The sequence below is a fragment of the Hippoglossus hippoglossus genome, chromosome 14, assembly GCF_009819705.1.
Source record: "Hippoglossus hippoglossus isolate fHipHip1 chromosome 14, fHipHip1.pri, whole genome shotgun sequence".
Taxonomy (NCBI): domain Eukaryota; kingdom Metazoa; phylum Chordata; class Actinopteri; order Pleuronectiformes; family Pleuronectidae; genus Hippoglossus; species Hippoglossus hippoglossus.
In genome coordinates, this window is record NC_047164.1 from 9,224,124 (window position 1) to 9,240,705 (window position 16,582).

The 16,582-nt window shown below is 41.2% G+C and overlaps 2 protein-coding genes across 2 annotated transcripts; one reads left to right on the forward strand and one right to left on the reverse strand.

Moving 5' to 3' along the window:
- Positions 1 to 495: 495 nt before the first annotated feature.
- Positions 496 to 10,930, reverse strand: LOC117773889 (sodium/hydrogen exchanger 6-like). Its single transcript, XM_034605717.1, has 16 exons — positions 10,489 to 10,930; positions 8,604 to 8,803; positions 8,290 to 8,367; positions 8,018 to 8,094; positions 7,769 to 7,881; positions 7,340 to 7,445; positions 5,856 to 5,997; positions 5,164 to 5,269; positions 4,526 to 4,614; positions 2,970 to 3,083; positions 2,477 to 2,588; positions 1,784 to 1,937; positions 1,659 to 1,689; positions 1,444 to 1,532; positions 1,080 to 1,185; positions 496 to 845 (listed from the first exon to the last, which is right to left on the reverse strand). The coding sequence occupies exons 1-16, from the start codon at positions 10,763 to 10,765 to the stop codon at positions 522 to 524; spliced, it is 2,118 nt and encodes a 705-aa protein (XP_034461608.1). The 5' UTR covers positions 10,766 to 10,930; the 3' UTR covers positions 496 to 521.
- Positions 10,931 to 11,642: 712 nt separating this feature from the next.
- Positions 11,643 to 16,582, forward strand: LOC117773908 (cytokine receptor common subunit gamma-like). The gene is made up of 8 exons (XM_034605751.1): positions 11,643 to 11,774; positions 12,490 to 12,580; positions 13,469 to 13,638; positions 13,841 to 13,974; positions 14,058 to 14,238; positions 14,724 to 14,814; positions 15,184 to 15,244; positions 15,640 to 16,582. Exons 1-8 carry the CDS (start codon positions 11,711 to 11,713, stop codon positions 15,877 to 15,879), a joined length of 1,032 nt encoding a protein of 343 aa, XP_034461642.1. The 5' UTR covers positions 11,643 to 11,710; the 3' UTR covers positions 15,880 to 16,582.

Genomic DNA, 16,582 nt, shown 5'->3' on the forward strand with positions numbered 1-16,582 from the left:
CATTGCATCATCATACAAATACCCGACAGAAGCTAAAACAGATACAGGATCTTTTGTCAGGAGCAAAATCACCACAGAGAAATGGGGCAAACTGCATATGAAACTGTTTGAGGGATCACTGCACACAGCCAGAGGATGATCGGAGCTTTGAGAGAGCACAGATAAAAGCACAATGTCACAGTAGTACACACTCGGGAGCAAATACTACCGCCCCATTTTTTTTTTTTTGCCTCCTGAAACATTAGCTAAATGTGCATCTTGCGTTGTATTTAGGTAGCCAATAGTCTTGAGGTGATTTTAATTTACAATACCTTACTTTACGTATAGTGCATTCACATTCAAGAGTTAAATAAAACGCACCTCAAGTTTGTCACGAAGCAAGAGACAAGGGAGGAGGTCTGGATCAACATGAAACAAAAACAGTTTAAATTGAAAATCAAAAATAAAACAACAGATTTTCTCTTCTTGAGAAAATAAGTTTAGATGCTTTGGGGGTTTTACGGATCCTGACACTGCATGTCTTACAGTCTGTGCCTGCGAGGGTCGGAGCGCGGCGGGGAGGGCGGCGGGGGCAGCGTGACAGTGGTCGGGGGATCCACTGGGTCGTCCATCGGCAGAACCAGACGGGTGCCTCTGATCGGCACCTCGTGTTCCGCCAGGGAGAGATCGTGGTCCAGGCCTTCGTCATACGGGCCGCACCCTGTGCTGGTGGTGGAGGAGCGATTGCGGTTGATGGTGCGGGATCCGGATGCGTCGGTGCTGATGGTAACATCGGCGTACATGGAGCTCACACTGGCATCGTTTAGGATGAAGTCAGAGTCATCGTCATGCAGTTGACCTTCATTCTGGTGCGTGGAGAAGGGAAAAGAAGAGGGAGGGAAGGAAAAGATGAAGATGCGAGAAGAACTGCCAAGAAAACTCTACTTTGAGTAAAATCACAATCCAAATCTTATTCCCACTTATTCAACTTTAACACCAGTATAATTTAAGTTTCATCCTAAATGTGGGGAAATAATTAGTAAATAAACTCATGAATTGGACGTGTATAGACTGTAATAAATTGTGTTTTATGTTCCAACCTCATAGGCCTGTGGGCTGGTGAGGCATCGGGCCAATGGGCCACAACAAGCCGGCATCGTAGCAGTGAGAGGAGGTCCGCTGTGCGTCAGGAGGGGTTTCAGGTAGCTGGGGAACAAGCCTGTCAAGGACTTAACAATTTAAACACACTTACTATCAATTAAACAACCTAATGAGTTTATCAACTCTCTGTCGCGTTTGCAGCTGGTAAAACCCTCTGCAAGCTTACACTCCTGAACAGAAAGATCAAGTTACTACTGCTTATTTCTTTAAGTTTGTAAAGAGCACCCTCTGCTGTTCAAAGCTGAATTCAGCATCTACAGTACTGAGAACAAGATGTAAAATAAGATGTGGCCCAAAGGATACTTTCGGTCGAAGTTATACCAGATCCTGAACGGCCACGCACTCTCGTGTTTAGTGTTCCTCCGCTGCGACCCATCCAACACCGCAGAACTCTGACAAGCAGAACATACACATTTATTTTCGTATTTGACATAAGGTTAGCAACTTGACAATGCAACCAAAAGAAGAATTTATAAATGACATAAAAAGTGAGATTTTAATCCGCGGTGATTACTTACAGAGTTGTCTTGATCAGAGTCCACACCCACCCTGGAAGAGAAAAGGTAGCAAACATGATTTTGACAGAAAAACGTTAAGAGCGGATGAAACCCGTGAACAGACAGGAGCTGCTGAAAGGCCTCACGGTATGCTCATGAAGGACAGCATGGGCGTGGTGCCCCCGCCGCAGATCCACACGGTGAAGAAGACGATTAGGAGGGTGGTTGAAAACATCATCTGACGAGCGTACGTCGCTGTGTCTCGGATGGAGAGAGCAAAGGTCATCGCCCCGCGCAGACCTGAAGGAGACAAGACAGTATGAGAATTTAAGAGAGTGTGAATGTTTCAACAAAATGATGAACTTCTGTCACTAATATTTTCTAAATTCTGCATTTTCTGCTGATGTGGGTGTTTTTTCCTCTAAGTGACGATCATATAAGCATCTATCACCATACACTTTCCCACTGAGACACAGGACGCCCTGGAATCACACCACCAGACTAAGGAATAGAAGTTGCATTAACGTGAAATGGGCATCTGTGAAATATAAGCTGATCAAGATAGGAGTTTGCCATTTTTTCTATGTATTTTTTAATTTTGGTGCAGCTGTTCAGACTTGTGTTCTTTGACGGTTGTAGAAGCATTACTTACATGAAGGGGATTTTTATTATCAACCTGTTCAACAGTAAATGTCAGCTGGCGTAGGGGCCATTATTCATAACAATACTATGTGAGTAGGAGTCTTGTTGATCTAGAAAAGTTAGCATCTCATTATCTAATCTTTTTAAACCTTCGTTGACAGTGTATTTTCCATGGAACCAGGTCCCACGTAACAAACCTGCAAACATCATGGCGTGCTGAAAGTTGGAGCCGATCTTGTTCTTGCGGCCGAAGTTGAGCAGGAAGGACAAAGGGTAGATGTTTGCTGCTCTGCCCAGAAACACGGCCACCTACACCACGCGAGAAGGTCAAGGACACACAACACAGTGAAGTAATAATGCAGTGCTGGAATGGAACATAATCGTGGGTTGATGGCACAACGGAAAGTCTCACTTTCATTCTGCTTGTGCTATCACAAAGTATACTTTAATATCCTGTATATATACACGTACTATATGAATATACTGCTTTGTCAATCACTAGTAATAGTATCAATGGGAGAATTGATGGCATTAGTTTCATGACATATTTTCAGAAATTTATTGGATCCAATCCAGGCAGATTTAGCAAATGAACATGTTAAAAATAACAGCCTGATCATTTACTGGCCTAAAACAACAACCAGAGGTTAGGTGGAACAACACTGTTCCCCAGGCAGAGGAAAAGGATACAAAAGCTCCAATGATGAACAAAGGGTTGAAGACATGTGACTGGAAGGAGAAGAGAGTCAGGCCCATGTAGGAGAAGATGAAGTTCTCTGCCAGGAAGTTCAGCAGCTCAAACAACTGACGGGGAAGAGACAGAACAAATACACTGAAACCAAACAGGATGAAAAGTGAAACGTTGCATTCATGTCACTTTGGATGTGAGACAACACTGGTGAAGGGTTCTCATAAGCATTCTTTCACTTGGCTGATCAGATGACTCATGAGTGCAAAATGTAGATTAATCAGATTCATTAAACATTTTTCATACCGAGTAGCTGATTTGCACCGTTGATTTTGGCATTAAAAACTACAGAAATGTTCTTGCACACCATGAATTCTAAATTGTTACTTAAAAGGAGCCAGAAAAGTTGTAAACATTTTTTTTATCTAAATAAAGTTAGAGCAAGTGACCAACTGTGAGAAGGATTCCTTCTTAATTAAAGAATTGAAGTCAATGGTGACCCACACTTCAGACGTAATAAAACAGAAAAAACGCAAAATGCCTCCATACTGCTCGTGTGGAGTCATCCAAGTGTCCGCAAGCCCCGACATTCATCTTCGACTCGAAACGTTGTGATTTACACTATGTTTTAGGCCTAAATGTCCACTGATATCTTCCTACGAGGTGCATTCAGGGACCCTCGGACACACCATCGTAGGGCTGCGTCCGCTAGCTTAGCCACTTCCAGTGAACTTTTTGGCTTAAAACACGGACATCGTTTCAAATGACAGGAATTGCGTACACTTGAATGACACCACACGAGCAGTATGGAGGCATGTTATGTTTTTCCAATTGTGTTGGATTCTGCTGCAACGCCGTTTACCCCTGAAACTCCAGAAGTGTTTTGTGGACTCAACCACTTCACCCACCCCTCCATCGGCATAGTGGAGAGTAGATAATGAGGGAATTTTCCTTTCTCACTTCTCCTTTTTTTCGCTGAACTATCCCCTTAATGTCCTGAAAACAACTGAGAACATAGTGTGACTCCAGGCAGCTGACTATTTCAACACAAATTATCTGGAACAGAAAACATCTCAGTCTGGCTCTAAAAAAGGCACAAAAAATGAATTTCACAGTTTTGTCTTTTATCTGAGAATCACTAGATGTTCAGGGAGGCGTCTTGGTTCTCCTCCTCAGTCTCACTGCTGCTATTGATAAAGACGTTCACGGGTTTATTCCAGTTCCAGACCCCTTATGGTCTGGTGTACCCACATGACACCGAGTGGTTTGTACGAGGGACCCGAAGCCGTCAATTCAATCAGCTCTGTGGCTTTAGTGATTAATGACAGCAGTTTGTAGATTTCTCATCATTTTCAGAAACTTCTCGTACTCTTTTCAGGAAATTTCTATGGGATTTTTTGTTTTCTCATTTTTCTTAAATTCTGCAACTAGTCTGCATTAGATTTTCAAATGGAAATAAAAAATAACCTCCAGTACAGCTATTAGCAGACTAGCAATGATTAAAGCTGTGTAAAGATAGTAGACTCAATGGGACATGATAAGTGTGATCGCATTTCACCTGTTTGGTCCTGTCCTGAGAATCAGGGGACAGATTGTTGTAGGTGTAGTGAGCCTGAGTGATCCCACAGAACAGCACAGCGACTACACCTGAATTAAAACAAAGATACACAGATTACAGTTCAATGTCATTAAAACCACAACAAATTATACTCAAGTATCGGGGGTCGAAAGCATTTAATAAAATCTGTGAAAATAAAGATGAAAATATTCCTTTAGCCTTTTTCATTAAGAAAATGAAAATGGTAAAAACTAAATGTATGAACAGATAAACAAAGTTCTTGGCTCATCTTGTGGTTTAAAAGACGAGCGCATCTAACTTAAAAAAGTCCCTCACACGTACATCGAGTGGCCTGAGGGGTTTTCCAGATGGTTTGATGATTTCAGACATCCTGGTGTGAATTATTGCTTGATGAACGGTAACTGTGCAGGTTTTACTAAGTAGAAAAAAAACATGACTCAAAAGTAGGTTGAATCTGATAAAATCCTATTTGAGTAAAACTTGACTCAAATGTCTTTGGTTCTTCTACCCAGCTCTTCCACTGAAATGGCCAGAGTGTCACTAGAGGTAAATTATATTGTTGTGTGAATCAGACTGTTGAACTTGCAGTTAGTGGTCGGTGAGTCGTGCAGGTGTACCTGTGAAGCCGCAGGCCTCGGCCAACAGGAACGTGCTCCAGGACATGAGGAAAAAAAGAGCCGTCTCCAACAGGGGGAAGTCTCTCAACTTAGTGAACTTGGTCACGTGATCAAAACTGAAAGTCAAGGACGAAACAAGAACTGGCACATCCAAGACAATAACATGACAATATTAAAATACAGAGGTGAATACATGGGAACAAAATAAAAGATTCAAGAACAAATGGAATAAAGAAATTCCATCTGAAGTAATAAAAAACTACTCTTCTATGATGGATGGATACAGTTCATACAGGCTTTTCTTATCTCAAGTTGAATATGAATTAAAATTGGCAAACTACCAGTTGGAATAATCTTGAGTTAGAAGTAGAGTAACTGTAGTAATCTCAAACAAATGTGTGTTGTAGCCGGTTGTTTCATTTGCATATCTGTGAATATATATATTAATATTATAATTCACCATTACATAACAGGCATGTTCGGCTTTGGTGACTGTGAATTGCCTATAGGTGTGAATGTGAGTGTGAATGGTTGTTGGTCCCATTTGTCAACCCTGTGATGGACTTGTCCAGGAACTACCCTGCCTCTCGCAAAATGTCAGCTGGGATTGGCTCCAGCAACCCTCAAAGGATGAACTGCATAGATAATGAGTGGATGGACTATGTAACACTAGGAAACAGGTCAGAGGATATGAGGGCCGTCATGACTCCAGTGGCCACACCGAGAGCAAAGGATCCGCTGAAGACACCGAGGAAGATGCCAAAAGACTTCAGCAGGGCCATGGCCTCAAAGCTGTGGCTGTTGTCTCCGGTCGGCTGGTATGCCACAATGGAGCTAAAGGGCAGATAGACACGAGTACACAGAGATAATAAAAACATTTACATGAAAAAAGGAAATAAGCAATTACTGAGAATCCAGGAAGTGGTCAAATGCTTTGCACATGCTCAGAGAACGACACACAGAGAAATCCTTGAGAATTTCAAGATGTTACAGTCAAGCATCAAATTAAAGCTGCAGCGACCCAAATCGGACTTTCTGTAAATTTAGGGGATTTTGTTTTCCACTGAAGAACAGTCACAAAGATTTAACACACATAGTCTGGAGTTGGGTTTCACAGTTACAACAGGGTGGGAGGTTGTGGTCTTGCATGCCCAATTCTAACTGGATCCTGGAACTTTATTTGGTTTATATGCAACTAAAGTGCAAATAAGTAAGGAAACAACCAATTCAGGTGCTACACCTTTATGGGGCATCCAAATGGCCTAAAGACCAACAAAGCAAAACACTAGCACTAATAAACCAGCAGTAATAAACACACAAATCAAGGCATTAATTAAAAAGTATTTTCTGGTTCTGTTGAGCATAAAGAAAAAGGAAAAATTATACAAGGAATGGATATAAATAGGGATGGAGGGGGTAAGGGCAGGGAACTGATCATCCTAAGGCTTCTCTCCAAACAAAAGATTTGCATTACATTGAATGCAGATGCAGATGATCAGGTTCTAGCACTACAACCATGCAAAATATCCCTCTAGCCAACCAACCCACCCACCCACCGGGGGCTCAATGTCTGGTTTTCTCCCAGCCATTCCTCCGCCCCCTCGGGCCAGACTGGGCCATCGTCTCCTGAGGAGTGAATGGCCTCAGCGCCCTGCCTACCCTGTTTCTCCAAGCGGAGGAGAACACTGCAGACATACGTACAGGCAGGCGATGAATGACACGAGTGGGTGAAGGGGGGGCAAGCAGTGAAATGACAGGGATTGATGGTTAGTATGATTAGTGTCACATTCATGTGCAATGTACAATAAAGACTGTTTACAGTGCAGGTCAGCAACACAGAAGTTGGATTAAAGGACAGGTTCACATTTTTTTCAAATTTGTCTTAACACAATACTCACATGCTCCTGTGCACATTTAAAAGTTGTTATTGCTGGGGCCACCAATAGACTGTATATAAAGATGGAAGACATATCTCCTCCTCTTCCCAATACCAAGATAAAATATCCCTGGTACAAACGTTGCCATCTTACACGTTTGGAGCAATCAGGGGATGGAGCCATGATATCAAATGTGAACCTGTCGTTTAATGTGGAACTACTGTTACTTTGGTGTAATTACAGTGGGAAATACATAATGCTGTGAGTGGATATTTCTGTAGCATGAAATCAGAGCTCACGAAGAGAGGACGATGGCCACAGCATCGTTGAGGACACTCTCCCCAAACAGTAAAGCATACAGGTCCACGTCTACCTTGAGCTCATTGAAGATAGCCAGCACTGTCACTGAAATACAGAGGAAAAAAATATCATGTGAATATTTATTGAACAACAGGACCAAGGGAAGTCTTCAAACAAGTATTATCATATAAAGCAGAAAGCCTGAGCTGCCTCCATTCTTGTTAACTTCCCCAAGTATTCAGCAGCAAAAACTACAGAAGGGAACGAGTAAGAACTCATTGAATTTTGGTGAGGATCCGCACAAAGGGGTTATCCAGGAATTTTCTATCACTTTCTTTAACACTGTGAGATGGGCCCTTTGGCGAAGGTATGCAAGTGTCAGTCTCTCTGGACATGTGGACACTGAAAGCAAATATGACAGAACATACCTGGGTCTGTTGCTGAAACGATGGCCCCGAAGAAGAGACAGTCAGTAAAGAAAAAATCTCCCCCTAGCTGTCCCACAACTTTCATGAAGGACACAAAGCCATACATGATCAACCTAGGGAGGAAAGAAAGAAATGTCAAGAGACAAATGAGGCAAAATCTTCTGTATTTAAGTCTGAATGTAAGGTATAATGGTAGAAACAAAACATGACCGTTTCTGAGATGATTTCAGAGACATCTGAACGACTTACCCGATAACAAAGCACGATATAACTGTTCCCACGAAAGCATAGGCCAGGATGGAGCCGATGTTTCTGAAAAAATGTCTCTGAAACAGACAAAGACACAGGTTTAGTAAAACAGACGCTGTCTAGTGCTGGTTGTTAAGTTAGAAATATCTAGATAAATATCTAAATAATATAAAATGCACGAAGAATCACACCCAAAATAATAAAAATGTTCATTGTTGTAATATATGTAATTTCCACAAAGGGAGTTTTATAAACTCTTTTGACTCTCTTACCCTTTTCAGACTGTAACCAGCGTGGAAGATGATGGGCGGCAGCAAAATGTTGAAAAACACTTCTGGATCAAAGGTCACCTGAAGACAAAAGGTTATAAGAAGAAGCAACTTAATTTAAAACCTGATTTCTCTAGTGGAATTAAGTGTATGTGAGCTGATCTCCTCTAAAGGTTCAGGTAACACACTTTATGTTTAAGTTAAGTGAGACAAAACTCAATTGTATGTAATCACAGAATTTATAAGTTTTCTTCTGAAACAGTTACTGTCACTCCATAAGACATATTTTCAGTCGGCGACCTCGTTTGCTTCCTTGCCTTTCTCAGCATCTCGTCATCCTGCACTTGGTGACCTTTGCTGCGGCTGACTTCCCCCTTCAGGGTGTATTCGTAGAATCGCCCACTGACATTGACCAACAGAGTGGCGGGGCTGGCGTTGACGGCACAGCTGAGGACCGTGTCGTTCATGCTCTGGGGCACGTGGACGCCGAACCGCAGGATCACACCCACCAACACACCTTTGGGAGGGAGGAGGAGAGAGGGAGTGAGGGCAAAGCAATTAGACTAAGGAACATGAGTAAGTATCTGGTAAGCAGCTGAATAGAATATAATCTATTTTAAAACCCTGCTTTGAATTATGTGAGTAAGCTACATACTTAAATTAGATTGATCTCTATTTTTTTTTTTAAACTAATGGGCCAATTTAATTAATGGATTCATGATAGCAACTTCTCACTGCATCCGGAAAATAAATGAAGGTGCAGGCGTCTGACGATTTAACTCGGGGGCTGGGTACACCCTGGACAGGTCGCCAACAATCATTCACACTCATAGTTACATCTATAGACAATTTAGAGTCTCCAATTAACCTAGCCCCAATCTGCATGTCTTTGGACTGTGGGAGGAAGCCGCAGTACTTAGGGACAACCCACTTGGACACAGAGAAACACTACTGCCGAACCGGGATTCGAACCTGAAACCTTCTTGCTGTGAGGCCATCCCCATTCACATCAGCTGTAATCAACAAAACCTTATCCTTACTACTATTTATTAAGGAGGGGAAACATTTATAACAGCTGGGCAATGGATAGATTCCTTTGATGGTCATTTTTATGTAGGTGTGTAAAAAATGAAAATAGCGTTTCACACGGAGAAAATTAAAGAGACATTTCAGTGCAACACAATTGAATGAATATGTACAAGAAAATAAAAGATCAGTAAAATGGCAGAGCTCAGCAGCTTCGTCTTTCTGTTTAGATTTAACACTCTGATCACCCGACTGGGAGAGGGATGAGAGGGATCCTTTATCTCTTCTAGGAGGCGCACCACCGGTTGCAGATGTCCAGCAGAGATGCCAATATCAAAAGTTCAGTATATATATGCTTTGTCTCATATGTTGTGTTGTTAATTCTTGTTGGGCATTGCACCTGTCTGAATATTAGTCTGTATATATCGCGTATATGTGTTGACTATAACAAGTCATTCTATTTTAATTTTAGGTTGCAATTTTAAAAACTGGCCAGGGATGAAACAGATGAAAATTGGCCTGTTGAGCTAACGTTATGCTTTGTACAGCACATTGAGGAGGTATAAGACATCATTGAGCTGCCTCTCATGTAGAAAATGTTTTGCTGTGTTTAAAGGTTCCGCGTATAGAATTTAGTGACATCTAGTGGTGAAGTTGCATGTTGCAGCTGAACACCCCTCACCTCACCCCTCCCCTTCCAAACATGAATAAGAACCTGTGGTAGCCTTCAGTTGTCATAAATAAAATCTCAAAAGGTGTTTAGTTTGTCCAGTCTGGGCTACTGTAAAAAAAAAAAACATGGCGGCCTCTATAGAGAGGACCCGCTCCCAATGTATATATAAAGGTATTTAAATGTAAAAAGCCCATTCTAGGGTAAATAAAACAAATTCGCAAAATTTAGATGAAACACACTAGTGAAGACATCCCTAGGATTATTTTAGATTCAATGTATATCCCGTTCACCTAAATCTTACACACTGAACCTTTAAAGTCGAGTTTCAAACCCCTAACTTTCACTCATTCAGTCTGTAAAATGAATCACGATGTTTTGCTCTGTGCTCATGGGCAGTGTCACCTCAGGGGCAGCCAGCGAGGAGCTAACGGCGGCTAATGTTTACGCTAAGTTAACGTGCGCGATTGGCGGCAGCGGTAGCTAGCCGCCGTTAGCCGTCCTACCGTAGATCATGGCGAGCCCGGTTTCGTGCAGGAACCGGAACCTGCGGTGCTTGAACAGCCATATGGTGAGGATGGTGAGCGTTAAGAGCATTATGAATATGAGGAGATTGGCGCTGTCCTGGCGGTGGCTCTCCTCCGCCATCCGCTCCGTCGCGACGTTGTCCATCGCATGGCTCTCGCCCTGGACGCCGACCAACACGAACGTCAGCACGAACGGCGCCAGCAGGAGCGTCTTCAGCGGCTCGACACCAGGGAAAGGTCTCGGTGCGGTTCCCATCGTGGTTCCTCTGTGAGCCGCTCACATTTGCCGTTCGATTCCCGTCGCGGTTGTGTGTTGACTGGGGGGTGGGGGGGAGAGAGGAGAAAGCGACAGCGGATGACAGCCTCCTTCCGCAGCCCGCTATCAAAACACCACGACTTCCGCCCCTTCAAAGTAAAAGTCTTTTTTTGGGGGAAAGGGGGTCTTTTCAGTGCAAACGCAGATGTTTCCCAGTGTTTGAAGGGTTAAAGGTTGAGGTTTGTAGAAATTACTCAACTCGCGATTGTGCAACGAGATCCACTGGAAACCAGAACAGCACCGAGTGGAGCACAAACCTCTGCCAGAGTTCAATGGTCCCATTAAATTAAGCTGCACCACATTACACAACCTCATTGATTTCAGTTCCCTAATTATGCTTATTTTTTCATCACAATCCATAACAATAATATATTGATATGTTGATGATAATAATAATTATGATAATAATACTTTATAAAGCACTTTTCTTAACAATGTTACAAAGAACTATGTATTGTCGACCGTGGTGGTGAATAATAATAATACAAATAATAATAGTAATAATAGGGATAGTCAAAAAATAGAAGTATAAAGGAAGTATAAAATAGAAATATAATAGAAATTATATATACAATTGAAACAGAATATATACATTGGAATGCATTGCACATTAGCCATTGAATTCCACAGATAAGACAGAGTCAAATGGATAATACATTTTGGATGTCAGACTTGTGAGTTATTTGACATTAAATCCACACAGCATGAGGCCTAACTATAGATATATCATCTTGATCTGTCAACTAATACGTTAACAGTTTCCTGACAGGAAACAAAAGCCACAAAAGTCAAGCGTAGAGCATCAGAGGCAGAAATACATCATTCGATGCAGCAATACTCTGATGTAGAAGTAGACCTACGCTGATCCTGTTTGTGTTACACACGATGGCGACTAGACTGCTCCTACTTCTCTGTCTGTCTGGACACGTATTTTCCAAAGAACCACCTGGTAAGAACATTTGAAGACAAATAAACTTTAATTTATAGATTATAGGCATGTTGTGACAGTAATAATAACTGTTTTAGTCTTTTTAGACATGTGCGAGAGGTTATTCCGTTTGCTTGAGGCATTCTAATGATATCTTCCAAGATGACAATGTCAGACTGCTGTATTTGTTGATATCTACAATGTCAGTTAAAATTCTATCATAAATCAAAATCTTGAAAAACAGTGAATATGATTGATTTGAACTATTTTCTGATCATTTTCCTTAGCGTAGACTCAAGACAACAAATGGAAAAAACAGCACAACTGCCTTGAAATAGGATTACGCCTTAATAAACCAATTAATCAATGTCAATGTAAAACATTAGTAACTTGATCAATAACAACTGACAAAATAGGTTAAATAAGTTTGAGGTACAAAGTTACTTCCTTGATGATGCATGAATTCCCCTTGTCGTCATTTTACTGCCATTTCCTCATTGTGTGTGTGTGTGTGTGTGTGTGTGTGTGTGTGTGTGTGTGTGTGTGTGTGTGTGTGTGTGTGTGTGTGTGTGTGTGTGTGTGCGTGCGTGCGTGCGTGTGTGTGCATGCGTGCGTGTGTGTGTGTCAGGCATTAGTCTGCTTGTGTAGGTTACACAAAAGTAGCCCTAATGATGTTTATTCTGCTGCCTTAATAAAACCTTTCTATTGTTATCAACCTCTTGTGTGTCTCTGACAGATGTGGACTGTTGGGTGATTCATCTGGAACATGTCAACTGTTCCTGGAATAAACAAGGGACCCCAGACGTCAATTACACCTTCTACAGTTGGTTCGTAATGTGGTGACAGTTACAGGAACAAATCTCTTTTTAAGTCATCTGAATTTATCAAATGGGTAAAAGTAAAATGTTTAACTTGAGGGAAAGTAAAAGTCCATTTCAGACATGTGTTTTAAGTTAGATAAAGAATCATAGGTGATCACACCTACATTAGCTGAATAACTATTTTTTTAATTAAAAAGAGGGTATACTAGACTTTTGCATTTTATTTTGAAATTGAGAGGAAGTTATACCACTTTCTGCAGACAAAGATGTTTGATATACCTTGAGTAATGATTTTACATACTTTTTTGCTTCAGTTCAGTTTTTTTGTGTTGGTTTCTCATTACATTATTTTATATAAATTTAAATCACATGTTTTTGCGAAAAGGCTAAATGCAACACCAGGAGCACACGTGATTAAACCTGAAATCTGAAGGACTTACCTGTAAGTGAATGTTAATAATAAACAAATGTTTCTTATTCCTCACTAAGAACAAACTTTTAAAAACTTTTTTTATTTTTTTTACTCCAAATCTTGAACCATGACATATTGCATAACTCTTAAAGGTATGATGAATAGAAAGCCTGATACGATATCTAAATGCAGCAAACAGGCCCATTTTCACTGCAGACATCTCACAGCAGGGAAATAACAGGTATGACTAACAAAATAAATAACGGCTGAATTCCATTTAGCTCATTCGGTGACATGTAAAAATGTCTGCTGTGACAAAGGCAGATTACAGACGAAAACATCACCTAGAAAAGTACAAGCCCGGGACTGATTGGATTTAATATTGCATTGAAATAATCCCTATGTACAATATTCTTATTACAGTTGACATAGCTGTATACTTTGCTTTGAGTGTGAATGAATAAACAGGGATTTCTACACAGGTTCCAGGGTGACGAAAAGAACTGCACCACCTATGTGTCCGAGAACAGCATGAACACTGGATGTATCCAACCCTACGACGAGCTGTTAACCAGAAGGTTCCTCACGTTTCACACACGACTGTCACACGGCAACAAGACATGCGAGGAGCCGCATGAACTGAAAGAAAATGGTGTGTTTATTAACTGGGGTGCAACATAACACTGTGATTAAAAATTCAATGAGAGATATTTACACCCACTGGTGCATCAGTGAAATAAGTTGGATTTATAATTTTTAAACATGGAACAAAAAACAATTCCCAGATCTGGCTTATTCTCTTCTCCTAATACAAGAAGTATTCTCTGTCACTGAGTGGTCTGTCTTGTCTCCAGTGCTGTTATATCCACCAATCAACCTGACTGTCAAGAATGGCTCGGACTATAACCTGTGGTTTTACTGGAACCAGACTGCTGCACATTGTGCGGCGAGTGAAGTTCGCTTCAGGGTCAACGACAAGAATTGGGAGGTATGAACACAAAATCATATTGTTTATCATTCTTTGTTTACATTTTTTTTCTCACTTCCCATCTTTCTGCTTCATCTCCACAGAATTCTTCGGTCAGTATTGGGACTCAGGAATATTGCATCAACTTGCCTTCCAGCAGTTCCAGGTATGAGCTGCAAGTGAAGAGCAGAGTGGGGAAAGACTGCGGAGAGTCTTCTAACTGGAGTAGCTGGAGTGAGCCTGCAGTCTGGGGATCCAACAACAGCATAGGTAAACTAAAACTGGGTTTGTACTAGAATTGAGTGGATATGTAAAAATAGTGTGAACGGAGTGAGATACAGTAGTAAATGGAAAAGAGGAAAGATCTTCTGATGAATGGCAACACGTGGCTTCGCCACGTTGAAAACAATCTGTGAAGGGATGCACACTTCTTTGTTGGTTTCCTGACACAACACAGTTTGGCAAATAAAAGCCAGATTCAAAGCCAGAAATATAACTGAAAACCCAGTAATATTCATCCTAGGCCTATGCAAAGTATTTGATGTATGAGCCATAAAGCAGTAAAATCCTTATTTTAAAAAAAATATGTACTCAGTTATTTGACCCTGCAAATTGAACATTGTCCATAAAGTTCTGTCTCCATTTTTACCTGAGTGCACATCAAACGTGGCTTTAACGATGCATTTGCTGCTCCAAATGTGCACGAAACACTGAGGATATATGATTGAAAAGAATCTGTCCCCCTCTCTCCCTCCTACACACCAATGCAGATGTGTCTGTGTCTACGTGGACTCCACTGCTTTATGTGGTCGCTGCTGTTGTTCTCATCCTGTTTGTCGTGATGTTGGTGCCCAATGAAAGGTGGGTTGGCCCATATGCCATGTATAAATAGTGGTAGATTATTGCAGTGTGTTCATAATGTGTACTTGCTTCCTCAGTTTATTTTGCAGTAAATTGTTTAAAGCAACATTATGTAACTTTGACTGAGCAACAGTGCCCTCTGCAGCCATATGTGGTGATCCAAGCCATAGACTGTATATAAAGCCTGACATGTGTCTCCAGTTCCTCCCACTGTCCAGAAATGAAGCCTAAATACTCTGCATACAAATGCCACGATCTTGCTTATTCAAAGTCTGTGCAGTAGCGATTGGGGGAAGGAGCTGCTGTAGCGAGGTGGTTCTGTTGTTGATTGATCATGTGGGAGTAAGAATGTGTTTACCTCCCATACAGGCTCCGAATCATCCCAATCCCTGTAATTCCAAAGCCATCCCTGGTCCTTTACGACATTGAGGTGAGTATACAGCACCCAGCAGCTGATACCTCTCCCAGACTAAATGTCTACAGATATGCTAGTGGCCACTGGAGACTGAACTCGTTAGAAGGTTTACGACTTTTTCTACATCTTAGTTTAGCGAATTTCACTGGTCAAGATGGGCAAATTTATGTTTTGACCTAATGAGGTCACAAGGTCACAAACGTAATTACAACTCATCCAAGGCAGGAATATGAAAGTTTGTTACCAAATTACACGTCAACATTTCCAACAGATATTTTAAAAACTAGACATTTAAAACCACCAGTTAAGACCACATGGGGACAAAATGGAAAATGTTTTTTATGTCACCATTTGACAGTGAATTGATCGTAAAACAGGTCAAACATCTTCACTTTTTATCTTTCCTAAAGGATTGGCCTCAATTCTCCAAAGGCCTGAAGGGGAATTTGAGCTACAACGAGCACGCCTGTCCTGTCCGGGAGTACTGCCACGTCTCTGAGTCCGACAGCGACAGCTCTGATGGCTCCACCTGCTCCGTCACCACCGACCAAACCGATTGCTCCGTCTCCATCGCTGTGAACAATGCAGACGACCTTTCCACCTCCGCAGGTCTTCTCTCCTCTCAGGAGGAGGAGCAGGTCTCTGTGTAGGAGGCCTCTCAGTCAGGGTCGGGGTTTGCCGTGACTTTTCGATCAGGAAATTCTTATACTGACAGACACATCTAAGAATACATGATGTATGCTCTTTAAATTCTCCTTGTCAGATGATATCATAGTATATTGAAACACTTAAAGGCAAACAATTAAATCTAAATTATTTAGTGTGTACGGAGTCCAACCACAAGATGCAAAAACCCAGCTTCACTATTTTTGAATGTAACTTTGTCAGGAGAGACATGGTCTTAAGAAGAAGCTGCAATAAAATGACCCATTGAAAATCTATATAAGCAAAGCAGGACTTCATTCTTCACAACACTTATCGTTTAATAACATGGTAAAACCAATGAACTCTTACTTTTTGCTTCACGCAGGTATTTTTTCTTTATATGCATCTTTGAAGATAGATAATCTGTGGATGTTTCATGATAGATTTAATGAAATATATGTACACTTTTCATATATTTAACATTTGTAAGACAATGGAACAAAATGTATACCCGGGTATCTCTGCTGCACCAGAAATATGTTATCTGCTCTATAGACTCTGGAACCCAGTTTTAAATATTTGGGATCTTATTTTTGATATTATTCCAGTGGTTGACTGAAAGTTCATTTCAGTCTATGAGAGAAAATGGCTTGTTCAAGATACATTTCTGTTTGCTTTGTAACATATAGTTTTAGTTTCACGCAGTTG